Genomic DNA, 15,510 nt, shown 5'->3' with positions numbered 1-15,510 from the left:
GTGGTGCATGGGGGGGTTCATGCATGCATGTGCAGAAGCACGCAGCGCAAGTCGTGTGAGTTGCGCGTGCATGCGCAGGAGGCATAGGGCCCCCCCCGCACACATTGCCTTCTGGGTGATGGCACACGAGCAGGAGCAGGCAAGCACACATGCAATTATTGGCACGGGAGCCCCAAAAGGTTAGCCACCACGGGTATAGAGTTTCCTGCTTGACCAAGGGGTTAGACTAGAAGCCCCCAGGGTCTGATATTCCGTTCCGTAAAACCTTCCCAGCCGGCTTCTGACAAGAAAAGCTAATGGGGGAAGCTGGATTTGCTTAATGACTGAATGAACACCTGCAGTGATTTGTTTAACAACCATGGCAAAAAAGATTGTAAAATCAGGCCCAATTCACTTAACAGCCAGTTTGTTTAGCAGTAGAAATTCTGGTCCCAATTGTGGTCGGAAGTCGAGGACTACCTGTATAAGGAAGCTGCCTTTATGAAAAGTAAGCCTGAGAATTGGCAAGCTGCTCCCACTCCCACTTCTTTCCTCTTTTGCTTTCAAGAACCTGTCCTTAGAAGTTTGATTCCTCTAGAGGTGAATGACCAATATCTTCCACTTTCCCCAGGCGCACGCCCTGAGCCACTCCGTCAGCTTCAATGGCGAAAGTATGGAAGGAACCATGCTGCCTACCAAGCCAGGTGGGCGAGGCAGCATCTCTGGGACAGAATACCTGGAGCGAGGAGAATTGGTGCGAAAGGACAGTGCAGCATTGGAGGGAGGCCGCCCCATTCTGGTCCTGAAGAATGAGGTGCCCATCCACTTGCTGAGTACCACCAACCAGAGCCAGAAACAGGCAGCTGTGCAGCAGCAGATCCCCACCAAGCTGGCCATTTTGACTAAGGGCAGCAAGGAAAAAGCTGGAAAGGCTGTCAAGGTGACCTCCCACAGGACTGAAAGTTCAAGTAAGTTGCTGAGAACCCTCAGACCAGGGATAGGCTAGGAGCCAGGACAGAAACTGATGGTACTGAAACTGATGGTACTGAACAGTGGGTGGGATTAAAAAAAAATACTACCAGATCTGTGGGCGTGGCTTGGTGGGCATGGCAGGGGAAGGTTACTGCAAAATCTCCATTCCCTCCCCACCCCACTTTACCTGCTTTCCAGCTCCATTCTCCTGTGCAGGGCAACAAATATTACACTAATAACTAGAGCATACAAAACATTTGCTAGACCAATACTCGAATACAGCTCATCAGTCTGGAACCCACATTACGTATCTGATATTAGCACAGTTGAGAAAGTCCAGAAATATTTCACAAGAAGAGTTCTCCACTCCTCTACTCGTTGCAGAATACCTTATGCCACCAGACTCGAAATTCTAGACCTAGAAAACCTTGAATTACGCCGCCTTCGGTCCGATCTAAGTATAGTATATAAAATCATACATTGCAATGTCCTACCTGTCAATTAATACTTCAGCTTCAACCATAACAACACAAGAGCAAACAATAGATACAAACTCAAAGTAAACCGCACCAAACTTGATTACAGAAAATACAACTTCAGCAACAGAGTGGTCAATGTCTGGAACACTCTACCTGACTCTGTGGTTTCTTCCCCAAACCCCAAAAACTTTAACCTTAGACTGTCTACTATTGACCTCACCCCTTTCCTAAGAGGTCTGTAGGGGGCGTGCATAAGCGCACCAATCGTGCCTACCGTCCCTGTCCTATTGTTTCTTTTATTTTTCTTATATGTATCCATGTATTCATAACTATGTTTTTACTTGTACCTATTATCTTGTAAGCAATTGAGGAAAAAAAAAAGACCCAGCCAATCAGCTGGGACTCAATGGGAGGCAGAGAATAGATATGGGTGGAGCCAGTCAGAGGTGGTATTTGCCGGTTCTCCGAACTACTCAAAATTTCCGCTACCGGTTCTCCAGAACTGGTCAGAACCTGCTGAATACCACCTCTGGTACTGAAATCTAGATGGGAGTTCTGAATGGTAGTGTTTCATTTGTGGAATTTCCTCAACATCTTCTATAGCCTTCCTCAGCCATTTACCCTCCTCTTGTGCTAGAACTTCAATCCCCAACTTTATATGCATGGAGGGGAATTCTAGGAATTGTCAAATGAGGAAAATGTACTTTACTAGCTCATTTAAAATGTTTCTGCCTTTGTTATACTGAGAACTGTAGCAGAATGTATGTTATGGGTGGATAGACAGTTTCTTGTGGCAAAAATGTGTTCCTCTTTTGAATCTTGTGTTTTGTGCCAATTTTGTGGGCGAGTCTGAGGTGACTGGGAACGGCCCAGATTTCTTCCACACAAACTAGAGATTATGCCACCATGTTCCTTGAGACTGCTGAAAGTTTAAAATATTATGGTCCGTAGTTGCAAAACTGATGTCTGCAATAAACCATGGTTTCATCCTGACCAGTTTGTTGAATGTTACAGTTACAGAGCTCTTAATATCATCATCAAAAGTAGGACATACAAATAATAATGGCCAAGTTCAGATCATGATCCACTAACCCAAACCAAAGTAATCAGACTCTGCCTTAATACCTTTTATGGATCTCTCTCAACGTATTTATTAAAATTAGTTGTTGCTGACAAAGAAGCCTTATTTAGTTAACCGGGCTATGATTTAATGCCTGGTGATTCCTTTACTATCATAGATCAGCTGAGTTTTTCCTCTTTTCATTTCTATTTCAAACATTAGGTGATATGAGGCCATTCCCAATTTCCAAGATAGTTACCAAGGAAGAATCTCAGTCTCGAAACAGACGTTCTGCAAGCCCCGTCTTTCTGCATAGCCAGAATGTTGCCTTCCTTCCAGGTAAAATACACTTGACAGGCATAGCTGGGGTAGCTGATCTAGTACTATGCTGCGTAGTGACCTTTTCCTCTTCCCTTTTTTCCCCCTGACAGAACTGGCTGGTGCTGCTGAGAGCAGCCACCTGGAAGCGCCATCTACCTCTGTTGGTCCCATGAAGCCCAACAGCATTCACGTCCTTCCACCTGCTCTGGATGACGCTAGCAAAGATGATGTTATTTTTTTCTGATCAACACCAAGGTCTGCTTTCTTTGCCCAAATGGGTGTTGGATGGTCTGCCTTGCCCCAGCTGCATAATCTGAAGGCAGAGCTGCAAGATTTTCCCTGGAAAAGGATTCAAAATGAAGATTTCATTTGGGGGCTTCATGTTACAATCTTGGCTTTGCTTACATCGTTCCTTGGGCTAGAACATTGTTCTGGCTTTCTTTGAGTTCCAAGGCAAGCTTTTACAATAAAAGCTTCACATTCAACCATAAGGTGGCCCTTGGACTCTGTGTAGGACCAAACAAAGATGTTGATGGTCTTAGGGACTCTATGGAGGGAATCTGAGGGAACTAGATTAGGCCCTGCCTGGTTGCAAAGCACCTCATCTCCCCTGAAGACTCATTTTTCTTCCTCCTCTCCTCCCAATTGTGGGGAAATCCTCCAGTGCAAATTGAGTCCTGGATTTTTGTTCCTGCTGAAGACCCTTGCTGCAGTACCTAGCCCCACACAACAGCAGGCTCAATTTTCCAGACCCTTTCCAGATAGTTTGGATGGAGTGTGAGGGGGAAAGTGGGTGGGAAATGCAGGTCAGAATTACATCGAATGCCAAGTTGTTTCTGGTTGATTGTTCAAATGAAGGAAATGAAGAAATTCTTAACTTAATAACTGATCAAGATGTTTTGAGTGGAGCTTCATTCTCGCCAAAAGATGTCATTCCCTGTGGGAACGTCCATTGTCTCTCTTCTGTGTCTGTTCCTCAGGTCACAAAACTACTGGAGTTGCAAGCTGCTGAAGTTTTAACTTTCCCCAAATTTACACTCTGCACGTTGTATTTGTGTCCTGGCATCACAAGTGCTTGTTTGAAAGTGAGTTATGGAAAAGTCTGATTTCTTCCACCTTGTTGCACGTGAATAGTGTCTCGAGGTGAAACTCTTGTACTCTGGGTCTTGTTTTATTGTGAGGCCTGTACGTGTTCTTTTGACTGTATGGAGACCTTGGTTTCCTTTTAGAGCCATTAGGAAGTTTGGAGGTCAGAAGAGAGACTGGCTTTGAAAGCAGAGCCTATGAACAGTCCATGCATGGCAGAAACCATGGTGCCGTTCACTTTAATATGAACCCCGCTTCCTATCTTAGGAAACCATCATCCAGACTCTGATGATGAGGTCATGAAGATTACAGTAGGCAGCCATGAAAGAAAATGGGTTTTTTAAAATTAGCTTTTAAGCTCTTTGTGTAAGATCTACCAGCTGCATCACAAAAAAATCGTTTAAGTAATTTTATTGTACTTAACAATGTTTGTGAATTGCATTCTGACTGACCATTTGTGCCATGCTTATCAGTGTTTTCTGATATATATGGATGGTGTGAGACGAATCCAAGCACTTTAGAACATGGATGGCATTTTTATTTCCTTTTCTGTCTTACTGATGAACAAAAAAGTTTCTCTGTAGTAAGAAGTGGCTATATAACTTTATTGAGAAGTCCTCTGCCTCTAGTGGCTTAAGTCTGAAAAGCTCATTTTGCGCTTTACTTCTCTGTGTGAATACATCAGCCTGAAGCTTCTTCAACAGATTTTTAACTTTCTCTTTAGACAAAATCCTAGTAACTTTGTACATAGATCCTCTCTTAGTGGTTATTACATAGCAATCATTCTATGTAACTCTCCTTTTTAATTATTTGTAAAGTTGATGGTTTTCAGTGTTTAATATTTTTTTTGTCAAATTTGTGCACTACTGTAATGATCAAATGGGATCCTGTCACAACAAATTATGGCTATTTTTTAAGCAATGATTGCAACTGTTGCTCTACTATAGGATAATTGTGGAATCTCAGATACAACTGAAACCTGAACCTGTTTGAGTCAATCCATGAAACCATAAATCGAACCTTAAAATATTTCTTTTGAAGTATTATCTTTGTTTGAAATTGCATTTGATGTGATTACTTGTGTTGGTGGTTGCCAAAACAAAGCAAACTATGGTCTCCCTCAAATCAGATACTTAGTGAATTATAATTCTGATAGATAACACAGATCTTTGTTGAATCCTTTCTGTAGGGCTCTTGTCTGAGAGAGGGTTTCAAGACTTAGCAAGCAAGCTAAGCTCCCATGTTGGAGATCAGATGTGGATGAAAGCCAAATAAACTGGTGCAAAAGGAGCGAATCATGAAAGATGTTCTATGGTGTGAAAACATAATTATGTCCAAAAGTGGCAATGTCTCCACTGCATTGTGAATTGGGCAGCTACTCTTTAATGCCCTGAGATTTCTCTGCAGTGGAATTTGAGTTTATTTGCTTGCTTTTTTGGTGTCTTCTAGCCAGTGTTGATTCCTGCCAACTGCCTGTCTTAGTCCCTGCAGTTTTCTTGGCAAGGTTTTTCAGCAGTGGTTTGCCACTGCCTCCAACCTAGATCTGACAGTGTGACTGGCCCAGCTGGCTTTGGGCCTAGTGTAGGACTAGAACTCATGGTTTAGTTTCTAGCCTGATGCCTGAACCACTACGCCAAACTGGCTCTCTGAAATTGAATGTAGCTATGAGTGAACAGGATTTCATACTCCAAGTAAACATTTGATGAAAAGACAAGTGTTCAGAGCTATATCAAAAGAGCCAATCAGCTAAGGAAAAATGTGAGATTGTATCTTTTATTATCAGTCCTAATTGTTTTACATTAAAATACTGTACATAGAGCAAGACTGTATTCTTCACATAAAAAACATAGCCAAATTATTTAATTGGCAGGGCAGCCATTTGTCCCTTAAGGTAGCTAACAACAGGTTGAAATTACAACATACTGTTAAAAAGCTACATATAACGGGTCCTTGAGGATATGACTACCTCCCCCTTCCCACGGTCACATGATTACATTTTGGGCGCAAGGCAGTTGGCTTGCATTTATGACTGACTGTAGCATCCTGTGACCATGTGACCACAATTTGTGATGTTTTCACCAGTTTCTGGGTTTTCTTTTCTTGCCAATTTCCAGCAAAAAATGCCCATTTAGAAGAACAGATTTGCTTAGCCACCATGTAATTCATTTAGCAATCAGTGACTCACTCTACAATCATTGTAAAAACAATTGTAAAATCAAGTCTGGTCATGTGGTGCTTTGACTTATGATAACAGTGACATGACTGAAATTCCAGGCTCCAATGTGGTTGTAACTCAAGGACTACCTATACAGAGAGTGAAGTAGGCAAACTAAACACTATAAGCTCTCGCAAATAGATCCTCCAGGAAAGTGCCTATGAGTTATATAAAAGCAGCACCATGTTTTAATAGTAGAACCTAATCCCAATCTAGCCTCCACCATAATAGGAATTACTGTCCCCCATTTCAACAGAGATTATGCAACCCTTCATGAATTGCTGTGATGGCCCCTTTTCTCCACTCAATTCAGCACTGTGAAGCTGCTGTTCAAACTGTTCCACAACTGGCCCCTGCATAGTTTTGATAGATCCCAATGAAGGAAGAAATACTTCCCATGAGGCCCACAAACCATGGAGAAAACTTTCCAGCCCAGAGAATTCCTGGAGGCAACCAGTGGATGGCATTGGCAAGGTCAGCCAGGTTGCTGATGATGGTCAAGGCTTGTATGTGCATTTCAGCCCTTGTTTTCTGATAGAAGTCTCTGCAAACCAGACATGGAGGAGAAAAATAACATTTGCTGAGATTTGTTGCTATCAGACCTGGAGGGAGAAAACTAATGGTTTATCTTTGTCCTGAAATAAGTTTTTACTCTTGGCAACAACTGAAGCATTCAAGAAGAAATCCTCACGTGGAAATAGAATGCCCCAAGGAGCTAAAGTTCTACTTTTGTTCCAAACAGAATAATAAATGTGTGCTAACTGGACTATTGATTTGTTACCATAAAAGATCAGCACAATCCAACAACATAGCTTGGTTTATTAACTAAGTTTTGGAGAGCAGATACTAAGGAAGGATAGATCAATGGGTGGATGGATGAGAGGGAAGAAAGAAAGGAAAGGAAAGAGGAAAAGAACAAGGACAATTTAATACAAATTCCCTTAACCTTCTGGATTGACTCTTAACTTTTCTGGAAAGTGTTCAGATGTGTGCCTATATGCCAAATAGAATTTATCCCTGTTAATTGGCGAGAAAAAAAAATTGCTTACGAGGCAAGGAGTCGTACCTGGATTCTGTATGCTGCTTTCTTCTTAGGAGTAATAAAATTCGGAGAGATCTGGAATGAGAATGTAAAGACAAAAGTTTAGCTGCAGCCCATATATCTGGAGCAGAAAGAGTTCCCTGTCCTTAATAATACTTGAATTCTGTGATACTAGACAGCCTTCTTGATACTCCAGATATATGGAAAGAGGAAAGCGTGAGGACTTGCTCAATCGGAATCTGAGTCCCAATTATTCAAGCACTTTGGGGATCTAGATTCCAGGCAGTCTCTCTCTTCTCCCACCCCCTCCTCTACTTCTTACCGTGCAATCCCCAGCAGCAGAGAAAAGCCCCAGAGAGTCGTACTGAGTGTCCACCACCTACTTGAGTTGGCATGGATAATTTCAGCATCGGCAGCCCAGGCCACATGCTCACAGGGGTAATAAAGCTGGTCAGCTACGTTGTTGAAGATGGAAAGCCAGCGCATTGCTGTATCCTTCTCCTGCAATAGGATAGTAAGCAAGTGTAAGTGTTGATTTCTCCATTCCATCTTCTCCTTTCTTCTTCTGGACCAAAGACCAGTCACCAAACCAGAAATGTGCATTACACTTTGGCATTCAGATGAAATATTACTAGTATACAAGCATCCTAAACTAGATCTGAGATTTGATCAGTATTACCTTAAGTAGTACTGACTTGCAAAACATTGTAAAATGGAGCTTCTTGGCGTTGTGAGTTTGAGAATGCCTATATATTTTAATAGTAATTTTATTACAATTAAAAAGATGAAAAACTAATGCAAACTAAAAAGAAAAAATAATACAATAAAGAAAATATATATAGTAAAGAAAAGGCATATAAAGAAATGACTTCCCCCTTCATCATAACTATAAACAATGTTTGTAACTTATCACCCCTTGAAAAAAAGACAAATGTGATCTTCTGATATTTCTTGTCTCTTATCTACAAACAAATTCTTAAAATCTCTTTATTCAGTCCTGATCAGTAAAGGTCCATTAAGGGTTACCAGAAATGATAATGTATCTATTTTAATCTTGATCAAATTAACCAAGTTTATTTTCCTTCCCTTTAAACAATCTTGATCTTCAATCCCTTCAAATAATATTTCATTTTTCTTTTGTCCCTTTTCACAAAATTCTTCAAAGCTTTAACAATTCTCATTGTAAACCCATTATAGAAAAGTTATTCAGGCCACTCTTTCGGTTTATTTATACACCCCCTTTAATTTTTAAGATATTAGCTGGTTTCATTGGTATATCCAGTGTCACATCTTTTTCCATATCATTCTTGCAGCCTATCTATTAAAAAATAGACTAATTCTTGTCAGAAAACTTCCACTCCTTGAAGGCAGAAATTGCCTGTTGTCCACCAGATTATAAGGGATTAAATAAAGTGCTGTTTTTTATAACGTTGTCCGAACATCTAAATGGAACCACTTACTTCAAGCTGCACTTCTTTTTCTATCTAAAAATTCCTCCCTTCATCTCCAGTATTTTCAATCATCTCAAATAGCCTTTTTCATTCAGTATTTCATACAAAGCCTGGAACATACATAGAAGAAACTCTGTAGCCTAAACTGTAAAACAGTAGAACTCTTGTTAAATTTGTTACTAAATTGAGAGATGGTTGGATTCAGTTCGATTAAGTTATATTGCTCTCCAATGTTCCTTACAACTTGTAGCAAGGTCTTTGTAACTGAAATGCTTTGCAAGTCTCACATACAGTATTCCTGTATTTCCATGAAGATCCTTGTAACTGAAATGCTTTGCAAGTCTCACATACAGTATTCCTGTATTTCCATGAAGTGATGATGAGAACCAACAGCTGCAGATAACAGGAAAGTCAGCAGGGAAAGGCCATACAGTAGTATGCATCCTTTGCTCTAAATGACAACTTAGTGACATGTGATTTCATGTAAACAACACAGCCCTATTTTAGTAAACTACAAGCTTAATCTGATATAGATAGATGGAGAAAGAGGGAGGGAGGGAGAGAGCTGTAAGCTGTCATATTCTATATTTTGAATAACAGACAGAAAATGCTGCAAAAATATGAGTATTGTGATAAGGAACATCTAGATTTTTGTTTTCCATTGTTCACCAACAGTATATTCAGAGGCATATTTTTTCAAAAAATGTTAACCATACCGTATATCTGGGAATGGGTTTTGCTTATTGTTGCTTGCATTCTTATCTTTCTTGTGTTAGGAGACCCTGGACCAGGATAAGATTTGACTTTTGTGTGTGTGTGTGTGTGTGCAAATGCCCCTATTAACATTCAAAGCTTTCCACTTTGTGGACAGCATCCACTTTCTGGGATGTCTTACCTTGTTCCCCAGTCCATACTGGCAGCTATAGGAAAGCATGGCTAGGTCATCAAAAAGCCGTAGAACTGTTCGACAGTGACTCAGTTGTGCTGAGACAGCCAGGAGGCCTTGGCCAAGGGATGGTTCTCCAGGTTGTCTTCTGGCCACCAAAATCCCTCCAGCCAGTTGACAGCCATAGCAGATGGTGCGTATCTTATGTGGGCAGATTTATTGTATAAAGCATTAGTACTGTTTGCTAATTATATTTTTATTAACCAGCCACGTATCCTCAGACTATTAAAGTTTGGAGAACAGGACAAAATTAAAAGGTGTTCTGTAGGCCATATTTTTTTCATATCCTCTTATTATTGGTAAATAACTTTACAAATATCTTTAAACTGAGAGGGATACTTTCAAAGATAGCTTTTTTCTCCCCACTCACATTATTTTTTTAAAAAAATTAATTGGCTCCTGTTTCACCAAAATGTTATAGATGACTGAAAAATATATTTCAACTTTTAGCTTACTCAATTTTAGAGGAACATAATATGGTAAAATCTATTCTTTTCATGTATGTGAAGGATTTAATCATAATTTGGAGAACAAGGGATTGTGCTATATTTGATGCTAGATTTGAGCGCCTCTGCGAAAGATCCTTTGGGAGGGGGGCTGACCGATATGATATCCTTAGAACCTCAAAATATATGTAACTAGGTACTAAAACTCTTGTAACCTTTAACTGGGTAAAACAGTGCATCATAGAGCAACAATTTTTGAACCAAGTTACCTTTAATGGGCTAATTTACACAAAGTGTCCACAATCTGGGACTTACGACTCTTGTGAAATTAAAATTTGTCAAATGGCATATAATATTTTATAACATAAAATGATTGTGACAGTTTATGATAATACAAAACATCACAAAACATTTCCTATGCTGACGTGTGTGCTATGTTCAACATAGGCTTCTTTGAATATCTCCCTGAATTTTTAAGAACTTTTCAAGTACATTCAAAGTTCTGACATTGTTGAAGGCACTGAGGAATCTGGTAAGGAAATATTTCTGAAATGATAATCCAAAGGCTCACATGGGTTGTCTGATCCCAACTGTAGTGGCCAGGGATCTGTTAAGTACCTATAGGGTGCATAAATTAGAAGTGGAAGACAAGGCAGCATATAAAAATAAAATAAAATTGCTAGAAATGTAATTATTTGTTAGCGCCTTTTATTATCACATTTCATGCTTTCTACTTGTTTTGTGCACTACATTTTGTGTGTACATATATGAATTTTAAATACATGAGAAACATATTTATAGTTTACAGATCCAATGTTAAACAAAGAGATAAGCATACTATGCAGCAAACACTATGATCTCAAAATGTGCTTTCCTCCCTTCTTCCTTTGAGATCTTTCTTTCTCTCCCTCTCTTTCTCTCCCTCCCTCTGGGAGCAATCCAAATTATAAAACAACATGTAGAGTTCCCAGTTCTTCAAGATCCTGGAGTCACAATTCAGCCTTTCTCTATATGGTACCTCTCAGGTCCAGGAAACCATAAACCTTGGTTTGCTTGCAGACGTTTTGTTACTCAAACTAGGTAACATCAGCACTGATTAATGTTACCTAGTATGAATAATGAAACTGCAAAAAAACAGGCAAGCTCAGAGGACACCAAGGACCCTTCATTTCAAACTTCTCCTCCTTTATTGGGACCACAAACCTTAATTCCTCAGCTTTGCCTTGCTGGCTGAGATATTCTTGGAGTTGAAGTCCACAAGACCAGGGGTCTCCAACCTTGGCAATTTGAAGACTTGTGGACTTCAACTCCCAGAATTCCTCAGCCAGCAAAGCTGGCTGGGGAATTCTGGGAATTGAAGTCCTCCAGGCTTAAAATTGCCATGGTTGGAAACCCCTGCACAAGTCTTAAAGTTGCCAAGGTTGGACACCCCTGAGCTAGAGGATGCCCTAGCTGTGGGAAGCAAAAGGAGAGCGGACGTCCAAGGGAAAGTTCCCAAACTCACAACGGGCAATACGTGTGTGTGTGTGTGTGTGTGGCGGGAGTGGGGGGGAGACTACAGCTCTCAGGATCCACCGCCAAAGTTGGACATCCCGGCTCCTGCTTGCTCTGCTTTTTAAATCCCCTGGGCGACCCGAGGGGAATCCCATTGAACAGAAAGTACCCTGTAACCGCCCACATTTGGCCCTCTTAGCCCCCCGAAAAAACCACCCTTCGCTCTTCCATCCTCCTCTCACCACTCGGTCTCTGCCCCGGTAGGTTTCCAACTCGGAGACCAGACCACTGAAGGGGGGCACCGCCGCCATAGCAACACTTCCGGGTAGGCCTCTGATCGTCCAATCCGCGTCATCGGGAGGAGAGTCGGGAGGGAAAGAACTACAAGTTCCAGGAACCCGCGCGAGCCGTTGGCGGGAGGTTTGCCGTTCGTTGTAGGCCGCCTGGTGTTTTCGGAGGGGAACGGAGGTAAGTGATCTTATGTGGTTGGAGAAGGAATGAAGGTGGTTATAAGAAGAAAGAGTGTGTATATATATATGTGTGTGTATATGTGTTTTCTATATATTTTATATTCTTTACATTTCTAATAAAGTAGAATAGTTGTACCTCAGGGTTGATATAAGGTAACTTGTGGCCATCTTTTCCACACCATGCTGCATCCCTCATGGTTATGTGATCAGAATTCAGACACTTGGCAAGTGGCATGCCCTGGCAAAATTCACTTAGAAATTTCTTGCTAAGAAATGTTGGGCTTAGTTGTGATTGTATATCGAGGGCCACCTGTAATTTCTTCTCTAGGGAAAAAAATGATGGAAAGACATAGCAAGCTCTATATAATTTATTTATTTATTTATTTATTTATTTATTTATTTGATTTGCCAATTGTTTACAAGATAATAAGTATAAGCGTATACATAGTTGTGAATACATGAAATGGGTACATATAAGAAAAATAAAAGAATAAGAGAAACAATAGGACAGGGACGGTAGGCACGTTGGTGCGCTTATGCACGCCCCCTACAGACCTCTTAGGAAGGGGGTGAGGTCAATAGTAGATAATATAATAATATAATATAATAATATAATAATATAATAGTAGTAATGATGTTTACAGCATGAAAAGGGAGATGTGAAGAAGGGGGAAACGGTATTTTTTTAGGAAATAAAAGATGGAAGGAATGGGTTTGTGGATGCAGGAAGATTCAGAAAGGGGTTGTGGAAAAACAACGTTTGGAAGGAATGAATGTTAAAAGAGATGCAATAAATGAGTAGGGGAAACAATATACAATAAGGGAATTAAAAGCACAAGATGAACAAGTCACAACAGAGGCACTGCTTATAACAGCTGTTGTTTCAGCCTTCTGGTTATTGCAGAAAGGATAGACCAAAAACAAGCTGGTCTAAACAGATTAGATTACAATCAGTCTTGTATCTTCCACAATAAACAGTTGTCTACCAAGTACCTGGTGATGTAAAAGTGGCTTTAAAATGCTACTTTTGTGTTGACGATCTCCCATTGTGAAATTCCTGGTTTTATTTAATAAGATGCCTAGCATTATAATAAAAGTGGCAGAAATAATTTTCTTAATAAAGCTTTCTATACTTTAGAATATGTATTGATTATGAGGAAAAAAACCAGTTTCAAGTGTCTTTGTACTAAATAATGTTATCTTATAAACTATGTTGATATGAGACTATTTAAGATTAATACACTTTGGCTTAAGTTCCAGAAATGCTTCCATATTATCATTTTATATAATAAGTCTTGATGAAAAAAATAACATACTGCATGAGGTAGGTACAGAAATGGATCACGCTGAAGAAAAAACATTGTTGTAAAAGTATCCAGAAGAAGGGAAAAAGAAAAGTCTAAATCATGGCTGAAAAATAGCAAGATCTACTGCAGTTTTTCTTTTTAAAGCTTCAGCTGAAAGAAAATTGAAATCATTTCATGTACAACCTTTTGGGTAGACAATTTTGATTTAAGACAGCATTCCCAGAAAGAAGAATAACCAGAAAAAATAGTTATAAACAAATATTCTGCATAATTGTCAGCACATCTTCCCATCCTAAGAAGGCCAACTGTAGCTGAAACAAATTCTGGAATTTTCACCATTAATAAATGTGCATTTAATATATTGGTTGGCCATTTTATATATACCTATTGTATCTATACACATATACATGTACTGGTAATCCTTGACTAATCCTTGACAATTGAGCCCAACATTTCTGTGCTAAACAAGGCAATTGTTAAGTGAGTTTTGCCCTATTTTACTCCTTTTAGTGGCACAGTTGTTAAGTGAATGACTGCTGTTGTTATGTTAATATCCCGGTTTTTAAGTGAATCTGGCTTTCCCATTGACTTTACTTAGTAGATCAAAAGGTGATCACAGGGTACACTCCTGGTACACTGCTAGCATCATAAACAGGAGTCAATTGCCAGTTTGAATTTTGATCAAGTAATCACGGGAATGCTACAACAGTCGTAAATGTAAAAAATGGTCATCAGTCATTTTTTCAGTGCCTTTATAACTTTGAATTGTCACTAAATTAATTGTGTAATTTGAGTACGGTAGTACCTGTATATGCATACACAAACACACACTGAGACCCTAACCCGTATATGTATATAAGTGTGTGTATATTGAAATGACCCACTCCTGATTTTTTATAGATCTATCCCTATTCCAATGGGCACTTGAACTTTCTACCAGTCTTGCTGGTAACTCTATTCATATCCAGGTTGATTCTGGTATCACGGGGTGATTTAGGATTTTGATGGGATTGCTTCTGAGTGGCATGTTTCTGTAAGCTGTCCCAGACAAACTTTGGAGATGAAGCAGCTGGTGGAGGAATTTGAAATGTGAACCTTATTGAATTTGTCAAATAATTCATATCTAAGCTTGCTAGTTTAGGTATCCATGTAATTAACTTTTTTTCCTCATTCACTTGTGTCCGGTTCTCTGGGACTGCCTGGACACATCCCTGCAATTTTCTTGGCGATGCTTTTCAGAAGTAGTTTTCCACTGCCTCTTTCCTAGGCTTAGCTAAGGCAGCACTAGAGCTCACAGTCTCCTGGTTTCCAGTCTGAAGCCTTAACCACTACACCAGTGGTTCCCAACCTTTTTTTCGCCCCGCACCCCTAAAGAAATTTCACTCGAACCTCGCACCCCCTGAAAATAAAAATGCCAACATATAGCCAATATCCTATTATTTACCTGGACTTTTCTCGCACCCCCTGGAATATGCGAGCACCCCAGGTTGGGAACCCCTGCACTACACCAACCTGGCTCTCACAGTTAACATAGAAAAGATAGCCATAATTAATTGATTTGATATGCTGCCCAACTCCTGGAAGTAAGCATATGAAGGGCCAAAAGGATGTCTGGTATGAGTGGTTTAGAAATAAAAATAAAATGGCAATTAGGAAAAGAATGAGGGAATATGTAAATACGTAAATATGTCATAGAGAAGATTGATGTGTAAGGATAAAAGATACTGATTTATAGCAAGAGTAAGATATAATGGTAATGGAATAAGTAACTACATATATTGAAAAATGTAAGGAGATGTAAAAGATGTCTTGATGTTGATAATGTATAAAGTTTTATGTTTTTAAAATTTGAAAACTTAATAAAATTTATTTTTAAAAAAACAAAAGTTGTAAAAAAAGATCCAAAAGTCTTTTTAACGGCACAGAAAACCATAAGAATCCTGTTAGATCATTTTGTATCTCACAGTAGTCAGCCAGACAGCTAACGCTGTTCTGTATTTTGAGAAAATGAACTGAAAGCAATAAAAATTCCTCTAAAGTACCAGTTGAGGGCAGTAGAACTACACATCACCAGTACTGTCTTATGATAATGTAGCAATATGTATTTGGCTATTTTTTTAAAATAATCCTAAGGTTGTAAAAAAAAACATGCTTCCTACATAAAACAATAAACTTGGAAAACTGGAGTGTGGAAAGGGCAATGAGCAGCAACTAACTGACCTTTTCGTCACAAATCTTCATG

The 15,510-nt window shown here is 39.6% G+C and overlaps 2 protein-coding genes and 1 long non-coding RNA gene across 5 annotated transcripts in view; 2 read left to right on the top strand and 1 right to left on the bottom strand.

Annotated features, from left to right (window-relative positions):
* ARHGEF18 (Rho/Rac guanine nucleotide exchange factor 18) overlaps positions 1 to 4,926 on the top strand; it is a 75,182-nt gene extending 70,256 nt beyond the window's left edge. The window contains exons 29-31 of the mRNA XM_087952537.1: positions 611 to 947; positions 2,713 to 2,829; positions 2,922 to 4,926. Of these exons, the coding sequence (XP_087808663.1) occupies positions 611 to 947; positions 2,713 to 2,829; positions 2,922 to 3,055 (588 nt within the window). The 3' untranslated portion in view covers positions 3,056 to 4,926. The remainder of the gene's footprint in view (positions 1 to 610; positions 948 to 2,712; positions 2,830 to 2,921) is intronic.
* Positions 4,927 to 5,654: 728 nt separating this feature from the next.
* PEX11G (peroxisomal biogenesis factor 11 gamma) lies at positions 5,655 to 11,881 on the bottom strand. Of its 3 annotated transcripts, none has more exons than XM_026670811.2 (5): positions 11,734 to 11,881; positions 9,501 to 9,692; positions 7,477 to 7,655; positions 7,179 to 7,229; positions 5,655 to 6,656 (listed from the first exon to the last, which is right to left on the bottom strand). In XM_026670811.2, exons 1-5 carry the CDS (start codon positions 11,800 to 11,802, stop codon positions 6,443 to 6,445), a joined length of 705 nt encoding a protein of 234 aa, XP_026526596.2. In that variant the 5' UTR covers positions 11,803 to 11,881; the 3' UTR covers positions 5,655 to 6,442. The 3 variants fall into 3 exon arrangements, with proteins under 3 accessions (XP_026526596.2, XP_087808665.1, XP_087808664.1); XM_087952539.1 differs by having other exon boundaries at positions 5,655 to 6,714; positions 11,734 to 11,849; XM_087952538.1 differs by having other exon boundaries at positions 11,708 to 11,812.
* On the top strand, positions 8,601 to 9,158 carry LOC148133510 (uncharacterized). Its single transcript, XR_015746929.1, has 2 exons — positions 8,601 to 8,859; positions 8,920 to 9,158. It is a non-coding gene; the product is annotated as an uncharacterized LOC148133510 (long non-coding RNA).
* Positions 11,882 to 15,510: the final 3,629 nt, after the last annotated feature.

The sequence above is a fragment of the Notechis scutatus genome, chromosome 1 (genome assembly GCF_049901735.1).
Source record: "Notechis scutatus isolate UNSWTSFEM ecotype Mainland chromosome 1, rNotScu1.2, whole genome shotgun sequence".
NCBI classification, from domain to species: Eukaryota; Metazoa; Chordata; class Lepidosauria; order Squamata; family Elapidae; genus Notechis; species Notechis scutatus.
This window is presented reverse-complemented; position numbering and strand designations above follow the sequence as displayed.